Source organism: Neolamprologus multifasciatus, chromosome 5 (assembly GCF_963576455.1).
Source record: "Neolamprologus multifasciatus chromosome 5, fNeoMul1.2, whole genome shotgun sequence".
Lineage (NCBI taxonomy): Eukaryota > Metazoa > Chordata > Actinopteri > Cichliformes > Cichlidae > Neolamprologus > Neolamprologus multifasciatus.
The window spans coordinates 9,219,593-9,236,115 of record NC_140443.1 but is presented as its reverse complement, the minus strand read 5'-3'; the positions used below and the strand labels follow the sequence as shown (position 1 = coordinate 9,236,115).

Here is a 16,523-nt window from a genome sequence, read left to right as displayed (position 1 = left end):
GTTAAAAGTGATAGAGAGTGGGAGGGACTGGCAGAGGAGGAGAACCTAATGGGGAAGAGTGAGTGCAGTGGCAGCAGAGTTGTTGTCAGTCTGACTTATCTTCTGTGTGCCACTCATGAAACATTCAGCTGTAGCTCACATTTCTTTCCCCATCACCTCTCCTCTTCCTCCCTTCTCTCCCTTTTTCCTCCACCTCTGGTTATCTGCCGATTGTTTTCCCAGTGCTGAGACCGGCCTACTGAATGTTTCATGAGGTCTTAAAAAAAAAAAAAAAGGGGGGGGGGGGTTGCTCTCACAATCTGACGCACACTCATTAAATATAAGGATGAGTTCACATGGGAGCTGGTACAACAAGAACTTGTTAGCCCAAACATGCAGCTCTTGCGGAAGCACTCTAAAGTTTAATGGGACGCCGTCAACAGTCGATTCAGTGCAGGTTAAGATTGAAATCTGGGTAAGAACAAAAGAAAAGTGCGACAGGTTTAGGAGACGGAATTTGTAGCTAAAATGCTGTAGGCCTTGGATCGGATTTAAAAATTGCCAGAGAAATATATTTTTTAAATATATTTAGTTAGAATATATGACAGTAAATCATAAATTTTTTACCCATCTGGACTCATGTAAAGTAGCTAAGTGCAGACACTGCAAGGAAGAAACAGAGTGACTCAAAGTGGCCATCAAACCTGTCTCTAAGCAATTATGTCATGACCCAAAAATGCTGGGCACTAGCAGCACTTAACCTAAAGTCTGCTGGAGTCTGGGTCCTTCGAGACCAAGCGGCTATATCATCAGAACTCTCCTTGTTAAATTTTTCTTTGGTTTCAACAATGCCAGGCTCGTCTACGTCTTAAATTATAAAGAATAATCAGACCACTCCAGCTCTCAGAGGGGTGCCTTTGCTAATAAATGAGTACACTCTCTCTTTGTCTTGCAGAACAGAGTCAGTGGCAGAGAAGATGCTGACAAACTGGTTTGCTTTCTTGCTCCACAAATTTCTCAAGGTAAAACGAAATCCTTCTCACATCTCACTGCTAAGATGGTGAGAGCTACTATGGCTTCGCTTAAAGTTATTTGCATTGATTCTGAAATAGACTGCTGTGCATGTTTTTGTTGCGGCTGTGATTTTAAATGCCTAATATCGATGTGTTCTAACAACACCCTGGAAGGATAATGGTTACCTGCGAGGTCAAACATGTCTCCAGCTTTGTATAAAAGCTCAATTTTATTATGTTTGATGTGTCATGCTCCAGTTACTCAGTCTCATCACCTCTGCTGATGAATACTGATTTCCATCCTTCCCTTCACTACTTTTTTTTATGTCTTCTTTTCCTTTCTCCCACCTTTCAACCTAATCCCTGGGTTCTTTTCCAAAACAAAGGAGTGTGCTGGCGAGCCTCTCTTCATGCTGTTCTGTGCCATCAAACAGCAAATGGAGAAAGGACCCATAGACTCCATCACAGGAGAGGCACGCTATTCCCTGAGTGAAGACAAACTCATCCGCCAGCAGATTGAATACAAGACGCTGGTGAGTCACAAAGACATGGATAGAGAGAGAGAAAAAAAAAACTCTCTACCTTTTGTCTGCTTTAATTTTTGCACATCTCTTGGCAAAGTGCCTTGACAGATCCCCAGAAATGTTGAATATGCCAAGGCTGTGGTTATAATTTGATTATTGCTTTGAATGTTTGCATACCTTTGATAAAATGAAATAAACATTCTTGCATAGCCAGATGCCCATTTCGTTAAGCTTAAAATTCGACAAAACATTTTCGAAATTCCATTTTTAAAGAGGTTCACACACTTGCCTCAAAACCCCATACAACAAATATCCTTTTTAATCAAATACTGTTTCCACTGGACATCGTTCACCCAAATTAGTGAAAAAAAAGTATTATATTAGCTACCTTTACAATTACTAATATTAGACTGAGTCTATATAAGCTTAACCGTCATGTGCTAAACCAGTACATTCACGAGGTAAGACTACCTGGTTAATGCAACATGTCTCTTTCTTTTACATTTCTTTTGAAATGAAGCCAGCTGGGTTCCTCCAGCACCCCATCAGAATAGGTTCCCCCTTAGGCTTTAGCTGCATGGCAGAGCCAGCAGCCAGCGACAGGATGACACCTCTCTGATCGCCATGTCGGAGATTCTGAGAGGCTGTGTCTCATTACTTGTTTAATGCCCCTGCCAGAGCTGCACAAGCACATCCTGGAGGTGTGAAATTACATTTCTGGCCAAGATGCTCTCCACCAGGACAGTTTGGTGAAGAGCAGGTAATGAAAGGACTTCCGTATCAATCAACACATTTCTCTCTGCCTCCTTCCTTTTCTTCCCCCTTCTCTCTATCCTGGATCTCCAGACGCTGAGCTGTGTGAACCCCGACAATGAGAACAGCCCAGAAATCCCTGTCAAGGTGCTCAACTGTGACACCATTACCCAGGTAAAGGAGAAGATCCTGGATGCAGTGTACAAGAACATGCCGTACTCACAGCGGCCACGGGCTACAGACATGGATCTAGGTGAGGCTGCACAGAGTGCAATGCCATTGTGAAGGAATCATTTCAGTACAGAAATTGTGTTATATATTTTGAGGCAAAACTAAGATTGCACTATTTCTGTGGCACATCACATGTGGAATAATGACAGCTGGGGAAAACAGAGCAGAAATCGAGCGTGCCAAATGACAATATACCAAATACCAAATATGACATCTAGAAAGGGCTCCACATCAGTTTCGTCAAGACTCCCCCCCCCCCCACCCCCCCTTACCTGTTTACAGCCCTAATCAGAACAACACTCTAACACTGACATTAAACCGTTCTGACAGTGCACCTACACCTAGGCTTACGCCCACAACATGTCATCCAATACCGAATGACTCGGCACAAATCCAACTGACATGCACCTTCAAAGGCAGTAAATAAGATAACTTGTAGGTAGTGGCTGATCGTGCTTTGGGCTTGTAGTGTTATACCCTAAGGGGCTTTTCCAGGCTAGGGATTTGGAGAGGATCAGTTTCTCTTTGTTGCTTTGGGCAGCTTAAAGCTCTGTGAAGACACTGTCATTTTTATTTTGTTCACAGAATCACAATCACTTTAATTGTCAAGTAGAAATGCACAGGAAGCTGTCTTGGTGACACTTTGGTTGCTACACTTGACAACTTGCAGAGTTTCAAAGAATAAAATATAGTGCAAAAGGATAACATGACCTCAACTGCAGCGCCAAGGGGCAGACAAATGATCGACATTTGACAATATGTAACTGTCAAAAACTTGGGATACCAACATTCATCAAAATGCCATATGTCACACATTTATTATTGATTGTATTTTCCTACAGAGTGGCGGCAGGGCAGAACAGCTCGTGTGGTTCTGCAGGATGAGGACATCACAACAAAGATAGAGAGCGACTGGAAGAGACTCAACACCCTCATGCACTACCAGGTCTGTTAATAACAATCATACCACGACTATAAGTAAAAACTGATTTTTGAGTTTATGAATAATTCAGTTATTTGCGCCCATTACAGTGTCTTATGATCAAGGTGATATGCTAAAACTTGCTTGTTTCTCCGACCAACGGTAGAGTAGATAAAACGGATTCCATTAGATAACCCACATCTGAAATGAATGATTTATTACAACAGCAGAATATAGTTAGACTTTGGCGTTCAGACTCCACTCCCTAAATTTAAGTGATGTGTAAATATATGGATTGGTAAAGGGGAAGAGGGTCAGCAATTTAGCACAGAGATAGATGGGATTTTTTGCAGCTTAAGCAGACCACCAAACTGGGAGGCAGCTTGGTTTTATAAAACAAGAAGAGTGAGGCATTGGTATGTCCTAGAGTTCCCCAAAGCATACAAGCCTGAAACAGGGAGAGAAGCAGTAAGAAAACATAAAAAAGCATCAATGAATATCATGTCAACATATATTACAATGATCTGGGCAAATGCTGCATGAATAGAAGGATGGGGTGGGTTGTAAAGCAGCTTACAGAAGGATAGCAACAAAAAAAAGCCTACCCTATAAAATAATGGATGAGTAGCCGGGTATCATTCGAGCAATCAGCTGGTGTCGGCTGTCACTGAGATCAACTGTTATCAGCTTATTTGCTGGGATGTTGGGGTTGGAGATTGACTTTGTATCCAGCCTGAACCAACATTAAGTGCAATAAAAGCAAAAGCAAAAAAAAAACGCTCACATGTGAAAAATGAGACAGCGGAAATGTTTGACATTTTAGTGACTCAAACATTTTTAAAATTAACGTCTGTCGACTGACGCTTTACTTCAGCTCTAATTACCTCAAAGCTTGTAAAAAACGATTGCAATTTTATACCTGGAAAGTCTGAATTTTTCAGACGGATTACTCAGTTGCTCACTAGATATTGTTGATGAAGGGCAAAGCATTACTCATTTACATTCATCTCACTCACCTCATCTCTGCCTACATTTTTTTTCCCAACCTCATGGTCACAAACACACTTAGTCAACCAAACATGCACTTGTGTGCCCGTCTCTTTACAACACTTTTTTTTCCCTTCCCAGCTCATAAATGCGACTACACGGGTCACTAGCCTCAGATGAGTCATCCTGTTCCTTTGTCAGTCAAATGTTAATCTACACTGTCAGCTTTGGGCCAACTGTACCATGCACAGAGAAAACATGCTTTTCTAAAAACACAGAGACCAGTAAAGACAAAGAAAAGCCACATTTTCTGCACTAAAAGTATGTTTTGAGAGGAGAGAATGCATTCTGTCTTATCTCTAGAGGAGATAAACAATTTAGCCCTTTCATTTTTAATCTTTCTACCAGCTAGGAAATGTATGTTTTGTCGCTAAGCTGAATTTGGTATTCGCTATAATGCAGCTTTTGCAGAATAGTGCAAAGCTAAGTCTGAATGTGGAATTTCTCTCATACTGCGGATGACCGGTCTTCATCTGCAGAGCAGAGCTACAATATTCAGCATTTCCCCAGTGCTGTTCCACAGACAGGATCTAGGACCGACACCAGCAAAAAGTGCCTGTATTGTTATGTGAAAACATTTAGCAGTCTATTGCATAAATATTTCACTTTACTTACATGCTGCAAAAGATTAAGCTAAGTTACCATGAGCATCACTGGAGGGCAATGTTGAGTTAAGTATTGACTTGAGAGTTTAGAAAAAACCTTTCATGCATTTAGTTATGATCATCACCTACTTAAATAAGAAAGGACTTCTTTCCAGCGATAACCTGAACTCAACTACAAATACAGAAAGGGCTGCAAATACTACACCTCCAAATATATAATATAGAAAGGCACTGTGTGTAGCAACGGTAAAAGTGTTTCCTGGGGCTGCAGAAACATCATGGTCGCGGCTGGAATTACTTTGGTTTACAACACAACCAATCCACGTCTTTGCTGAATCCATCACTTTTTTAGTTTGGTCATTGTTTGGGCTACTTGCAGAGTATTTCTTTATTTGGTTGTTTGTAGCATTTGCAGTGTGTTGAGTTCTCCTGCCATTTATATTTGGTACAGTAATATAAAGCTGTTCCAGTCGATGCTGTGCTGCCTCTTATTTTCATCTATCTGATGATAGTGGATTTTTACAGGAGACTGCAGTTGAACTAAAAGCCTGTCTTTTATAAGTTTACAAAGCCCACAGAGGACATTCAAAACCTTTCCGTCATAATTGTGAGAATCCTTGGCTCTTGGTTTGAAGCTCGAAAAATATTTGGAATTCCTGTCATGATTACTTTTGACCAGCAGCTGCTAGCAAAAAATTCACAAGGCTCTACCTTTGTTTTTCAGGTATCTGATCGCTGTGTGGTGGCCTTGGTGCCCAAACAGATGTCCTCTTTCAACATTCCTTCTTCAGCCAGCTTCCCACGCAGTATCAGCAGATATGGTTAGTACTGTTAAGGAAGTTCAAATACTTAATATTCATCCACCTCACAGTAGTGATGCACCATCTGTTTCTGTCACTTATCAATCTGCTGTAAAGCACATTAGTTGACACTGTTAGAAGGAATGTTAAATAAAGGAGGTATGATAGTCTAGAAAAAATATTCAAGAAATATTCTGCATTTACAAAAGCAAATCAAGTGAGTGATATGTTTTTATTGATTAGCATTCAAATATCTCAGTGAAGACAGAACAAAGATCTACCACAAAGCAAGAAAGCATGAGACAAGGCTAATCAAAAGGTATTGGCTGAAGCATTTGCTTATTACGCCAACCCTTTTAACAAAAGATCTTTTAGCATGCAGCTCCTGTACACAGGGCTTGAAGCAAATAATAAAACAAAGCAAAAACAAAACAAACAAACAAACAAGAAAAAAAAAAAAGTATGTTGTTTATTAGATTTTATATATAAGCTGAGATGGAACTGCCTTTTCACTTTACGTTTCTATACAGTAGGTATAACACAAGCTGACCTGATCTTAACTTCAATAAAATCATGCACTTTACATAAATGTTTGTCGTTGGGTTTAATATATTCCTTTTAAAAACACAAGAACTTCAAGCGATGCCACGCTGTAAGTCGAAAAGCTGAAAACACAAAACACTTAGTGGCAGAAAGCGAGAACCATAGAAACCATCTCTTTAATGAATGAGTGTATGTCTGCATCATTGCTATGACGACCGATGAAATAATGACAGCACCTGATTATACAGTCAAAACACACACAGCCCACCTGCTCACTTCCAGATTACAACAAAGACTGTCAACCACTTATTTAGACCTGAGAAACCAATGTGACGTTCTCTTTGTTTGCGCTCCAGTCTAATAGAGTGATTATCAGATATATAATGTACATTTACAAACTGAAATATTTTAGAAATTGTGCATTTTTCTTTATCATCTACTCTTTAACCATCTAGGTGTGGATGTATCGTTCCGTTCCACCCCCACCAGCCCTGACAGCCCCCACTCCCGTGTGCCTATGCTGACCCCCGACCTGGAGAGTGGTGTCAAAGTTTGGCACTTAGTCAAGAACCATGACCACGGGGACCAGAAAGAGGGCGAGCGAGGCAGCAAGATGGTGTCTGAGATTTACCTGACACGGCTACTAGCAACAAAGGTACCATATAACACATGCTGCAAACTGTGGTAACGGTAAATAGAAAAAAACAAACAGGGAGAAAACATTTGTACTCGGAGGCCTTTATTTGGTGATTTTGAAGTTTTCATGACCACTGAAAGTCCTTTGCACCACAGGAAAAGTGACACATCCATTCCTAGAGAAGTCTGAGCAGGCACACTCTGTTTTGTGTAACTATTTTTAAATCCCGGTAGCTCTGCAACCAGTAAGCTAGCGCAATAATTTTTTTTGCATATGAAACCGGAGGAGTTGTACTTACATCTTATGCTATCAGCTTGTCCTCGGTCACAGTTTCCTTCCACATAAAGCTTTGCAAAAACTGCATAAAAAGCACTTGCAGCAACAAAAACATAATATTCCAGAAACACACTTTGCCGATCCGATCAGCTGTTCATAACACTTCTTATGTTGGAATAGACGTCAGCGCGAACTATCGCATGTCCGCCATGACCTGCCCGAAACCGGAAGTGACGTCGTTTTCGCGGAAATGTAGTTTTTTTTTACCATCAGGGCCTCATGAGCCTATACTGGTGTTTTTAAAAGTTATCTTTGACTTTATGACTTTCTGTGTCGTTTCTGGGATGCTTAGGACTCATATTGCACTGCTGGAAATAGTTTATTTTGATGCATATGCCGCTTTTTTGCAAATTTGCACTATAATATTTATTTTCGTTTTTTCTGCAGTATATAAAAATTGGTGTATTTCAAAAATAAAACTATGAAGACACTCAAAATAAATTTCCTGTGGTGGGAAACTATTTTGTGCAACTTTTTTGTATTTACAGTTTTGAGGGATAAGCCTCTTAAATTTCTCTAACTAGAAATTTATGTTAAAAAAATAAAAATGATTTTCAATTTTTTTGTGGTTTATTGCACTTTTTTGCAATTTATGTAATTTCTATGCACTTAATGCAGACATATTATTAAAATCTGGGCTATAATGGTTGTATTGATGTATATCATCTTGAAATGCTCCCAAAAATGGCTCCACAGCATGTAAAAATATAATATAAGCTCTGGCGGACTTGGTTCTATGGTAGGTCTTAAAGGGTTAATGGAGATGTCTGTGTGAGGAAACATCAACATTTGTAGGCAAAGGAGCTTGCAAAGAAAAGCGTCTGGACTTCTTAAAGTTGCTTGAAGACGTTTCACCTCTCATCCGAGAAGCTTCTTGAAGAGCTTCTCGGATGAGAGGTGAAAAAGAAGTTAAGTTGCTTGTCATTGCTTCTCGGATGAGACGTTTCACCTCTCATCCGAGAAGCTTCTTGAAGAGCTTCTCGGATGAGAGGTGAAAAAGAAGTTAAGTTGCTTGTCATTGCTTCTCGGATGAGACGTTTCACCTCTCATCCGAGAAGCTCTTCAAGAAGCTTCTCGGATGAGAGGTGAAACGTCTTCAAGCAACTTAAAGAAGTCCAGACGCTTTTCTTTGCAAGCTCCTTTGACTATGATGACCTGGATGACTGAGATCCTTCACAGACATCAACATTTGTAAAAACAACAAACAAAATATTCACAAAAAACAAAAAAGAAAATGTGTCCTATGATTTGGCATGGCACTTAGAGCAAATCTCCATTCTGTGACTTTTCAGGGAACGCTGCAGAAGTTTGTGGACGATTTATTTGAGACCCTGTTCAGCACTGTGTGTCGAGGCACTGCTCTGCCTCTCGCAATTAAATACATGTTTGACTTCCTGGATGAGCAGGCTGACAGACATGGCATCCATGACATGGACGTCCGCCACACATGGAAGAGCAACTGGTGAGAAAGATTTTTGATTTCTCATAGTCCTGTTGTCTACTTATAGCCTAAGAAAAGAAACTTTTCAGCAGCACTTTTAGCTTGTTACAGAAATAGCTTTCTGTAACAATCATAATATATTTTCATGTTCTAGCCACAGTCTTACACAACTGTTAAGATTATCTAATCAAACTTAACCTAAAAGTTAAAGTTAAAACTGACTTCCTTCAGACTTTTTAGAATTGTATAGTATTGTTTTGATTGTATAGTAAAATGTAGAGTTGCTAAATTTTGTAGGTCATCTGGTTTTATCTTGTATGGGTCTATGGCTCTCAAGGAAGCAACTACTATTTCTGGGAACAATCTGTAATTCCAAATTATCTTTCAGTAGTCTTCTAATCTCTATGTTTTGAAAAGAAAAAGTCACTAAAAGGATGATTAAAAGGACATTTCATGATTTCCTTTTGCAGACTAGCCTTGCACAGCCTAAATTTTTTTTTTTTTTACGTTTTACGTTTCTGTATAGCCGCTATTCTCAATAGCCGCTCTCGTTCACTTTCCTCCATTAATTCGACAGCATCTGAATGGGGCGGCTTCAACGCTAAATTAGTACCCAGGTCACTTTTCAGTAAAAGCTGTGATGACAGGCTTTCTAGGTGTGAGCTAGTAATATTTACTCTTAATCACTTTTAACAGAAGACCAGTCTGAATGCATGCAGTCACATTAATGGATAAGCACACGGAGCTTTAAGAAGTACTTGCTTTTTCTCCATTCTCTGTGGCTACCATTGGCATGTCTGAATGAAGCCATTAGGAACGTAAAAGTGACATACTTCTGGATGACAAAATGCAGTCACTTTAACAGATTAATGAAGCCAGCAGTGTTATCAGTCTTCTCTGAAAAGTGCTCATTTGCTTCTCCCTTTCCCCCCCCACCAGCCTTCCCCTCCGCTTCTGGGTAAACGTGATCAAGAATCCCCAGTTTGTGTTTGACATCCATAAAAGTAGCATCACAGACGCCTGTTTGTCTGTGGTGGCCCAAACCTTCATGGACTCTTGCTCAACATCCGAACATCGTCTGGGAAAAGACTCTCCCTCCACCAAACTACTCTATGCCAAGGACATACCACATTACAAAAGCTGGGTAGAAAGGTGTGTATGTGCAGGCTTTTTTATATAGATAATTATGTTTTGTATAGATAAGTATATTTATAGTCAGCTTTTAGGCCTAAATGCTTTTGTATAAAGTTATCCTTGCACTCACCTTATTCTTATGAGATGCTGTCAGGTAAGATGATGTATATTATAAACTGGAATTTATCAGTGTGAATTTTAAAAAGTAAATAAGATATGGAAGAAACACCCTTTTACCATGTTAAGAATGTTGACATTGCATTCTTTGTCCACTTGTTGGCCACTCTAAAACTGTGATGTATTGGAATATTGGATTTTTAAATCATCAATATCTTTATCAGTATCCTGTATTGATCAGGCGCTAACTTGGGAGCACTGACAGACATCCAGCTACTCACCAGAACGTTGGTTGCCATTGGTTTCATCAGCAATACTATGTTTTGTCAGAACCACCACATTTATTCATTTACTCTCACATGCACAGAGCGCCTTTCATGACTCTGTAAGTTTTATCACACCACAGTTCCATATCTTTTACACCTTTGCCATATAAAGCAATAGTGTTGCAACCTTTGTTAATGCAACTCTAGGGACCCATTAGAAAGTCTAACTAGATCTTCAATGGTGCCTTTACGAGCATGACAAAAAATACGTCTTTAAATGAAATAATTGTTCTTTAAGTAATAATGTCACTCATTTGTTAATTATCATATTAGTAAAAGATCAAGGTCAGATCTTCATCATTCGCAGACATTTTTTAATTCAGTAATTGCAATAAAAATATGTAGAAACAATGAAATGAGTTGTGCACTGCATATAAAATTAAACGTCTTCGATGCATGCAGCAAGGCAGGGCATTCTTTATATAGACATGTAATTGCTCAGAGTTATGAGTCCAGATGGGTTTTTGTTTTGAAACCTTTAATGATGAACATAATCTTCCTAAGGCTCTTGCTGAGGCTCAGTTTGTGTATCTGCATATGGAAATAAAAAGCGTGTTCGTTTATTTTTGAATACATTGTCTGCATTACTACATGACTAAACGCATGAGTAACGCTTTCCTTGTTTTCTATGCTGCAACACCTTTGATTTACAGGCTCCCGTGTCGAATCATATTCTTTTCACAACAGACCGATTCCATGTGAGAAGAAAAGCTATGGTATGCATCACTGTGCCCTCCACACTGACAGTGCGTGTGTGTGCGTGCGTCTCCTCTCAGGTACTATGCTGACATCAACCGCCTGCCTGCCATCAGTGATCAGGATATGAATGCCTATCTGGCTGAACAGGCTCGCCTTCACTCCAGTGAGTTCAACGTGCTCAGTGCCCTCCATGAGATCTACGCATATGTCAGCAAATACAGCCAAGAGGTGAGGCCCAGTCTATACACTTTAAACCAGTAATGTGCACCACATGTTTTTGCAGACAAAAGTAGAGAAAATACTGGAGTTAAATTAGTCAGCTGGACACAAATACATCTCTTAATACACACCAGTCTTGTTCTGTGAATGCTGGGTGTGCGGACAGGCAACTGTTTGCTAACAACTTACCAAAACACGGTTTTAATTTTGAGCCCTCGTAAAGGTCATGGTTGATTGCGGTAATCAAACGGGCCAAAAACAAAACAGACTGTGCCTAATTTAATGAATTCATTTTGTGATAATATGCTGGGTAATTTTCAATTAACCAATAAAATAATTACTGAGAATGCCACTAACAATTTCCAGGAACACGAAGTGTGTCTTCAAATTGCTTCTGTTGTCAGCTAAATGTGCAAAACTAATTTATGCGACAAACTGTATACACATAGTAAGGTAACAAGGATTGAGAGAAACTTATTAGCGTTGAGTCAGCGGTCAAACATAAGTAATGCATTCAGAACAAAGAAGGAAACAACACAATCATAAACAAAAATTAAATAAAATCCAAAACAAAATCTGACCCCATGACATAACGTGTACGTGCTAATTCACTACAGCTGACCGGTGACATGCTTTGTGTCCTTATGGCCTATATCTCTGTGTGTTTTAGATCATTGAGGCACTGGAGCAGGATGAACAGGCCCAAAAGCAGAAGCTGGCGTATAAAGTGGAGCAGATCATCTCAGCTTTGTCCACAGAGAGCTGAGAAACACACACGATCATAAATACTTCCATATACACACATAAACACATTCTGTATGCACACATGATACACAGACACTAAAATATACCATAACAGGGGAATTATAAACACATATGCCTCTCAGATGTGGAAATCAACCGACTTCTGGTATGCATGTGCGGATACATTCAATCACGCATACACACAAACTGTTGTGCACAGAGAGACTGCAGTTTTAATGGACCTACTGTATACAAACTGACAGTTACACGTGGATAAATACACGCGTACAAATGTACATACGCAAACCACAGCACACATCAAACAGCAGAACGTCCCAAAGCAAGACTTTTGAATCCAATGTCATTTTTCAGAAGAAATTCCAAAAGGCAAACATCCAACTTCTAAAACACTACTATAGAGGGAGAGAGGAGGAGGATTTAGGCCATCACGGCTGCTGAATTTTCTGCCAATTCTTGTCCGCTGGGTAATGGTTTGCCTTTGTAGTCGGTGGTTATACTAAGTGTGTGTGTGTGGCATGGCTCTGAAGAGAACACCACTTAATAAAGAATGACTCAACTTGAAAAGTCACTGGAGGAGCTCAAAGACAGGAGCCAATTTAATGGGACAAGACTCAAAGTTCTTTTTACATGTCAAACATGAAGGACACTTATTCGCACTACATATCACAAACTTGGAGTGACATCGCCATTTGTTGCCATTCGGAGCAGAGATGTGCATCTTGCACCAAGTCTAGTTTCTGGGTTTTTAAAGGCTTAAGAGAGAGAACACTTAAGATTTCAGCAAAATTATATGTGACATCATAAAACATCTTTTTTTTTTCATTTAATGATGATTGTCTGAACTACTGGGTTTTGAAAGCAGTATACAACAGATTTGTCGCTTATAGGTTTAGGGTCTGGCTGTTTAATAATCCAACACCAAGACATCATTACTTTCCAATTTGAAATATGTGTAGATATTTTCAGACCCAATCCCTGGCTCTTCGTGCCAAATATAATATATCTCATGTTTCATTCATATTAAACGCTCCTGTAGAAGCTATTAATAATACATGCCATTGTACGGAAAAGATCCCATTTGAGATAGGAAATTTTTTTTTACAGTGATGATCAATAGACCAGTAATTCAGCCATTCAAAGATAAGTGGGGACCAAATTGAACTACAGTAGAAAGCATGATTAATGATGCTATAAGCCTGAAAGTGGATCAGATTAGCCTAACCTGGCCAACAGCACCCACCCTTCCAGTCTCATCAGTCATTGTTTACATTTAGCGTGATACTTGAAATGCACTCGGTGTACAAGATACCAAGAACACCTGCAGCTCCTGTCAAGTAATCTGGTCAAACTAGATTAGATAAAGGCCTTGATGCTTTTTTGATTTACCAAATGAATCCACTTTGAGCATAATGTGGAAACTAAATGCAGGTTAAAAGCTGAAGTCTGATTTTTTTCACCTTCAAAACAGGCGATCTGGATCGGGATTCAGCTCAGTGTAAAGCAGGTGCTCTTATATTTCTTAAACAGAGTGGATATATGATTAACGGTATATGTGACTGGTCCAGCAGTGGGTTCTTGTAAAGTCTGTTTGTTGCTTCACAGCACTAGTGACGCTTTATATCCTTACTGTTTTCGTGCTTTAACGTAGAATTCACGTTTTATTCCAGTTTTATTTTGCATTCCAGTGTACACTTTACCCGATTGCTCGTTGTCCCCCCTGCTCCTGTAGTTATAGTGCCATATCTAAACTTTAAAATAATTATCTAAACTTCAGCATAACTGTAAAAAAAAAAAAAAGAAAAAAAAAAGAAAAAAATAATCTGAGACATCACGACTACTTCACAGTTTTAGTTCTGATTGGTTGTTTCACCAATTTACAATGAGGAAACAAATGCCTTTTTATGCTTGAGGCTTCTTATAAAGTCTCTGGAAGTATTACTGCTATCTTCTTAACATTTCAATACCAATGGAGTTCATTTATCCCCCACAAGACCTTGAATCATGTTATCTACAAGAACAAGATGAACTACGATAAATAATAAGTACATTTCCTGTTAAATGTTGAAATATGACAGAATTCATCAGTTTCATGTGTGGTTTGATGATGATAATTTATAAATGTGTTGTGCAATAAACTGTCAGATGTTTAAGCTGTAATGTTTTTTTAAACTATATATTACTGTATAAATACTGTACATAAAAAACACTCCTATTTTGCAAGCAAAAGATTCACTTTGTACTGTTGTTATACATTAAATGCGCAGCTAATGAAAATGATTTTTGCATTTTTGTCTAATTTGTGGTGATATTTCTTTTTAAAATAATCAGGCTGAACATGATTATGCATCATCTCTGTATTAAAAGGGTACTACATCCCAAGTCCTGGCTGTAATAGGTCAAATATTGTCTTTATTTAAGAACATTTAACTAAACTTCTTTGCCTTTCATCGTACTTCATTATACATAGTTTACAGTTCTGCATTTTTAACCACATGAAACATCAGAATCATCATAATATGACTTACTTAATTTGCACAGTGCTTTTTTTTCTCTGACAAAATACTGCTGATGGTAAAGGTGAAGTCATTTTTAACCCAATCAAAACTCTGCCACACATAACTGGATAATCTATTTTTATGGTATTAGTGGACCATTAGCATTCCACTTTAATAATTAAACTTATTGACTTTTCATGGGAAGGCTTTGCAAGACGGTGATGTCACAGGGATAAACTCAAATCCCACGAGAACATACATCATTCATCCTTTTTAGTGTTTGACCCACAAGCAGATAATATTAGCCCTCCAGCAAAGTCTCAAAATATTTTTAAATAGGGTTTTTTAATACGTGTTTTACTAGATTTGCTTCTTAATAAAAGCCATTATTTAGTAAAAGAGTGCCTATTTCAACACTAGCACAATGTTATTATTTTAAATATGGTATTATTATAAGCCTATAACCATGATTACCAGATGGAAATTTTTAGTCATGCAATCAGAATACCATTTTAAAAAGATTGTTAATTTTTGTTGAATTTAAATGCTCATGGTTGTGTTGCTTTACAGTGTTCCACAGGAAGAGGGTGTTGTATTTCCAGACCCAACAAAGGTAAAGCCTACTTCACAAATCAGCAAAGACCTGTAGAGTAATGGCCTCCAGCTGGAATATTTTCCCTGGAACTAGAAAACAACTGTGTGGAGAATGATCAAGTAATGATATTGCTGTTCCTTCCCCTTTTTGAATTAATCAGGAAGCAATGCGGTTTCAGGGAGTCTGAACTATTGCCATGAGCCAAAAACAGCCAATCATCTCTCTATGAGCTCAAGACTCTAATGTAACTTTACTAAAAATGAAACTAATACAAAAGTGATGTAAACAAGCCCCTTTGAAATGCATAAAACACACCAAAAGTATGTAAAGTACAGTTTGTACTACCGTGATTGTGGTGATGTAGTACAGCATGTGACAAGCATATATGAAGTTTGTAAGAGTCTTTGCTATAAGCATTGTTCATGTTTAACCCGCAAAGCTCCGGACAAGCAGAAACCAGGTGTGGGGGGCTTGCAGTAATACCCAGACTCCACAACTCAAACCTGTCGGACTCATATCGGTTATGATCAGTGTATCAAAAGGGTCCTCTGTACACCTGCCAGGCTCTAACCCCTCATCTTGCCCTTTTTCACTCTTTACTTGTCAGAGTGCCGACACTCAGTTGCCAACAATTCCCCCTCGCACACATTCGAGGAGGATCATTAGGACTCAGACCTCTTCTACTGACAGCTGAGAAAGCTGCAGGATATCAACTTGATAGACTGTGTGCTATAGGATGGTACACGACAAGTTTATAGAGCAACTGTTGTCATCAGACAACAATCACTTTTCATTAAAAAAAACCAAAAAACTTAAGTTGTCATAATATCTCATTCTGCTTGGATGCCTGATTGATGTAATTAGTCTGAGGTAAAGTAATATAACAGATCATCAGCTTCTCTAGGTAGTCAGAAAATAATGAGGAAAGTGGCCTTATGCACAGACTGCTGATTTTTAAGACAGCTCTTTCTGCAGAAGGAATGCTGAATGGAGGCCTCCTTGGACTTTCTGTGCACTTGAGCTAATGCGAACAATTCAGCACAGCAGGTGTAAATACTTAATGGACTGTCCTTAAGCATAAAGTGGGATAAGGCACTAGCTAGGTGATAAGATCACCCCATTCATTAAATAAAGATACTTTTCTTTAATAGAACTGATTCACGGGTCACAATTCCTTGAGCATCTCTTGAATGCAACCTTCAAGCTTTTGAGTGCTTTAAACATTAGCCTCCAGCTGCTTTGATTAAATAATTATTAGTGTGCGCACAATCATGTAAATGATGCTTGTTCATTCTTATGACAAAGAAAAGTTGTCTATACTTGGAAAAGAAAACCTCTTAAC

General features: G+C 38.9%; 1 protein-coding gene across 2 annotated transcripts in view; it reads left to right on the top strand.

Annotated features, from left to right (window-relative positions):
* The window catches only part of LOC146518028 (plexin-A2-like), an 81,961-nt gene extending 67,593 nt beyond the window's left edge, over window positions 1-14,368 (top strand). For both annotated transcript variants that reach the window (XM_085159955.1, XM_085159956.1), the window contains exons 23-32: window positions 935-1,001; window positions 1,379-1,525; window positions 2,363-2,522; window positions 3,343-3,446; window positions 5,799-5,895; window positions 6,873-7,072; window positions 8,683-8,852; window positions 9,771-9,983; window positions 11,185-11,335; window positions 11,997-14,368. In XM_085159955.1, the coding sequence (XP_085016081.1) occupies window positions 935-1,001; window positions 1,379-1,525; window positions 2,363-2,522; window positions 3,343-3,446; window positions 5,799-5,895; window positions 6,873-7,072; window positions 8,683-8,852; window positions 9,771-9,983; window positions 11,185-11,335; window positions 11,997-12,092 (1,405 nt within the window). In that variant the 3' untranslated portion in view covers window positions 12,093-14,368. The remainder of the gene's footprint in view (window positions 1-934; window positions 1,002-1,378; window positions 1,526-2,362; window positions 2,523-3,342; window positions 3,447-5,798; window positions 5,896-6,872; window positions 7,073-8,682; window positions 8,853-9,770; window positions 9,984-11,184; window positions 11,336-11,996) is intronic.
* Window positions 14,369-16,523: the final 2,155 nt, after the last annotated feature.